General features: G+C 34.3%; 1 protein-coding gene across 1 annotated transcript; it reads right to left on the bottom strand.

Moving 5' to 3' along the window:
• Nucleotides 1-2,761: 2,761 nt before the first annotated feature.
• Nucleotides 2,762-4,807, bottom strand: LOC149208907 (7-deoxyloganetin glucosyltransferase-like). Its single transcript, XM_089394172.1, has 2 exons — nucleotides 4,167-4,807; nucleotides 2,762-4,052 (listed from the first exon to the last, which is right to left on the bottom strand). Exons 1-2 carry the CDS (start codon nucleotides 4,675-4,677, stop codon nucleotides 3,124-3,126), a joined length of 1,440 nt encoding a protein of 479 aa, XP_089250298.1. The 5' UTR covers nucleotides 4,678-4,807; the 3' UTR covers nucleotides 2,762-3,123.
• Nucleotides 4,808-5,122: the final 315 nt, after the last annotated feature.

Raw genomic sequence — 5,122 nt, 5'->3', positions numbered from 1 at the left:
CTTCCCTTTCCCATTTGCTTCCCCCTTCTATTCTCTTTCAATGCTTCCTTGAATTTATTCTTGTCTTTGGCGAACCTTTAACGTTAAACTTTATTCTAAATCACCCTCATCCCCTTTGCCTTCCATTTTTACTATATTACATTGAGTTAATTCCCTTTCTTATACTCTCGTGTCAATTAATTAATATATTTTAATAATCATCTAATACACTTACAACTATAATAATCATTATTAATTAATCTTAACCCTATTATAATCTCATAATTTATTTAATTTTGTCGTTTTATTTATATTTCTTTTTACTCCTTAAATCATATTTCTTTTTACTCCTTAAATCATATTCACTTTCTGTAAATTATTAATCTTCATAATATATTAATCTGTATTATACATCAAGATACAAAAAATAATAATTATTAACTAATTAATCTTCCATCTTTAAAATATTAAATTACATAATATTATTGTACGCCATTCCCTTTTTCTCCCAGGGTTTCTTTTAATTTATTGCTCCCTTGTTTCTTTTTTATTTTTATTTATTAACTTCCCTATTCAGCTCCTCAACAATAGTGATCTTGATAATGAATCCGGTTTCTTTTAATTTATTGCTCTCTTGTTACTCTTTTTATTTTTATTTATTAACTTTTTTATTCAACTCCTCCTTAACAACATTGCTCCTTGGTTTCTCTTTTTATAATTAATTGTTAATTTCTTTATTCAGTTTTTTTTTTAACAATATTGTTCTTATAAGAGGCTTTTTCTTAATAATATTGTTCTTAATAATGAATCTAGTTTCAGATTTGAAATTTCGGATCAACAAGATAAATACTATTGCAGATCAATTTCTTGTTTTGCAATCTAATTAGTATAGATCCATCTTAAGTAGAGATCTAACATGAGCCAAGAGGGATCAAATATCTAACTAGGATATATCCATCTTAAGTACATCTTAAGTACGGATCTAACATGAGCTGAGAGGGATCAAAGTAAATTTTTTTAGAGCTACAAATACAACACGTTATTTTTCATTGTTTAAATTGTATTTTGGAATGCTAAATACAATATAAATAGGACCAAATAAAAATTCTAACTATATATATATATATATATATATATATATATATCTATATATATATATATATATATATCTGAAGTTGATATCAACATAAGATTTAAATATGATTCACACATTTTTTTACTTCTAATTACTTTACAACATATTCATTTTTTAAATTATAGCCGACATTATTTTTCTATTTAAAACATATTTTTTATTTTAAAGGGGCTTGGAGGAAGAGACAAACTTACACATCCCCACATATTGGGCTTTTATATTTAAAACATAAATTTCATTTTTTATTTTTATTTTAAGGGGCAGTGATGGACGGACAAATTTACACATCTCCTCATACTGGGTTGTAGAATGAGCCTCCTATCTGACAAGAAGATTGGGTAAACCATGTTGATTTTAGTGGACGTTAATCATCATCATTATTATTACCAACATAGATCCATCTTAAATGACAAGAAGATTGGGTAAACCATGTTGATTTTAGTGGACGTTAATCATCATCATTATTATTACCAACATAGGTCCATCTTAAATAGGCATCTAACATGAGCACGTGCAATTTATGAGCGAACATTATTTAAATGTTTTGTATAGTTAATTTTTTTTTAGATTTTTAGATTTTATTTATTTATTTTAACCCGAGATGAGCAAAATTTCAACTTTGATAGACAGAGTTAAACGTCATACTGGGCTGTAAAATGAGCATGTCAGCTCAATCAATAATAATAATAATAATTTAATAAATTTTACATTATCAATATACAAACTAAGTTAATAATCATAAATATAAAAAATTAATTTTGTTTTAGCTTTAAAAACACTATAAATATAAAAAATTAATCTTGATTTATTTTTAGAAACACTATAAATATAAAAAATTAGTTTTTATTTAACTTTAAAATATTAGATTTTTTTATTTTTTTTTTCCTTTTACAGAAACTTATCATTATTTAACAATTTAACTACTAAAATTTACTACATACACTGAATTTTTATAAAATTTAAATTTATAATTTAAAAAAAAACATACTCTTAATGATTAAACCCAAAAAAGTTATTTTACACCCAAATTAAAAAATTTAATTATGTGAGAATACTTAAATAATTCCATTTTATACTTTTATACATATTTCCTTCTCATGTGTGATTTATTTATCTAGCCAACTTTTTAAAATGTGGCAACATGTGGACAGGTTAGCCCTATCCGGGCGATTGTGGGCGATTTTGGAGTATTAGTGTTGTTACAAAACTATATCTCTTTTCAAAACATGTGGTATTGTTATTCACGTCTTCTCGATGGTTGAGCTTTTAATACGCACTAACTTGAAATAGCAATGACCTGGCGACAAACGGTCAGCCATCAAAAAGCGTGAAACGTCTTGCACATAGTAGCTTATTAATAACCTTTAGGAAACCTAGAAAGATTCCTCCCTATCTCTTCATTTTCACAGGTTTTAAATTCGGTTGTTTTTAAGGGTGATTTAAAAAAATCGATTTAATTTATCATCAGTAGAAACAATACACAAATTACAAGTATTGAATTTTGTACAATCAAAATGTCTCAAAGTTTCTACTAAGGATAATATTGAAATTACAAAGTATTGAATTCTGCACAATTATATATATAGTCAAAAAACCAATTTAAACAACACAAATTAAAATTTCATGACAAATTTTTTCACGGCTAAAAATCCACCAAACACTTCACAAAATTACACTTAAAAACAACTCATTTACCACAAAATTACACACATAGAAAGATAACGAGTTTGGCGGTGCATCTTTTTCCAGGCGACAAGCTCCTGAGCATCACATTAATAAATAAATAAAAGAAAGATAATCTAATTGGGCTAATTGGGCAGTTAGAAGTTTCCTGCGCGTCACACGAATCTTATCCTTACGCTTTTTCCCTACAGACGGATTACAGTTATGATCTATTTTCTTCACCATCCATACATATCTGGATTACCAGCTGATCTGATCTTACCTTGCATTTGTATTTCAAATATGAAGAGAAAAATTCCACCCTCCATCCATGCGGAAAATATTACTCAAGGGACTGCCAATCCCCTCCTCTGTATTTCCTCAACAAATTTCTCCATGTTATCGTAAGAAGATCCTCCTTTTCCCACTGCTATCATCGAAGCCTCTCTCAACTCGCCAATTCGCTTCCTCATTTCCCTCCCTTCTTCCCCTCTCATCAATCTCCCCACCACGTCTTCCACATTTTCTCTCTTCACAATTTCACTTATTGCCAGCCCAATCTTCCACACTTCCGTAACAAATCTCCTGTTTGTTAGTTGCTCTGAAAAGTAAGGCCACGATATCATGGGCACACCCGCACATATGCTCTCTAGTGTAGAGTTCCATCCGCTATGAGTCAGAAAGCCTCCCACTGAAGGATGTGAGAGCACTTCCATCTGAGGCGCCCACCTCACGAAGAAACTTCTGTCCTTCACTTTCTCTAAAAACTCGGACGGCAGCACAGCAGATTGACCATGAAGTAGATCCGGACGAATAGCCCAGAGGAAGGGCTGCCTGCTCGCTTCTAACCCCCACGCGAACTCTAAGAGTTCTTCGTCAGACATAACAGTTATGCTTCCAAAACATATATAAATAACTGAGCAGGGCAGCTGAGCGTCCAACCATTTCATACACTCAGTTTCTTCAGTCCACAAGCTTGCAGAGATACCGGATATTCCATCTTGCGCCTGTAAAACAAGAGGGCCAATCGTATACAAGGCTGGAAGTCTGTTCCGGAGCGCATCGACTACAGGACGATCAAGCTCGTAGAAGGTATTAAGAATTACCAAATCGGCTTCCATAGCGGCCTGGGCTTCACTTCTAACATACTGAAAAACGTAATTCGAATGGTCTGTAACTTGCAATGATTTGGGCAGATCTTTAACACGTAGTGAGGGCATTCCAGGAATGCAGGGGATTATCTGTTCCATGTACCCATTTGTCAAACACCTGTCATCTGCAGCAGCAAGTAATAGGATACACAGTAAGCTCGCTCTTCAGAATCAGTAGGGGGCGAAGACCTGAAATCAGAGCACTGCAAAAATAGTAGTGGATAAGAGATATAGCCTACCTTTGAGAGGAATATAACCATGGTCCATGAGAAGAGGGATGAAGAAGAAAGCGGAGAAACCGCAAGCGCTATGCGTCCAGAAGGCTACTCTGGGAACTCCCAGCTTCCTGGCAGTCTTCTGTGTAAAAGAAAGTATCCCGTCTGAAATAATACATGTGAGGGGAGGAACAGCACCCTCTGTTTGCAAATGTTTCATCTTGTCAATGAGTTTCTCCAAGTACAGAGGGCCGTTATCAGTCAAGGACCGACATAGCTCGGCGAGTTTGGAGGTGCGGCCATGTTCCGGAGGCAGGCCATCTGGAATCGTCTCGAATCTAAAGTCGGGGTGAGGTTTAAGGGAGTCCACCGATCCGGATGCGAGGAGGCGGTGTTGTATGAATTGTGTGTTAAGGAAGGTGATGCAGAAGCCTCGAGCGTGCAGCACTTTGGCGAGGTGCAGCATGGCCTGAATGTGTCCCTGAGCAGGGAAGGGAAACATAAGAGCATGAGGCCGTGTATTAACGGACGCCATGTAAAGCAGAGCCGCAGAGTGGGAGAGCAGCAAAATTAACGGGGCGGTGGTAAGCTAAAGACAGCAGATATATGTATATAAAGAAGTGTGTATATTCCGATGAGAGGGTAACACGATTTGAGTTCCGTTCGTTGTGTGGTCAAGAGCTCGGCATCTACATGTCGTTGTTTGTTACGGTCGGACACCGATCCAGGAGCAAATGCTCAGGGTTTTTTATGTTTTTTTAATAACAAAAATAATTTAGAATTTTATCTCTACTTTACACGTCATACCTCTCAGCACATTAAATTGTGCAAATTTCAAATAAAAAAGGTTGTTTTCTAATCAAAACTCTCCTGCATAATTAAACAAGGACTGATCAGCAAGTCCTCTAGTGATTTGTTTTTAACCCATGGAAATTGTGTGGCTCTCCTCTGGCATTCAAATCTTATTCAAGAGCTCGTCC

This window comes from Pinus tabuliformis, chromosome 1_2, assembly GCF_031772625.1.
Source record: "Pinus tabuliformis cultivar Carrire ecotype Pingquan chromosome 1_2, CPIR1, whole genome shotgun sequence".
Lineage (NCBI taxonomy): Eukaryota > Viridiplantae > Streptophyta > Pinopsida > Pinales > Pinaceae > Pinus > Pinus tabuliformis.
This window is presented reverse-complemented; position numbering and strand designations above follow the sequence as displayed.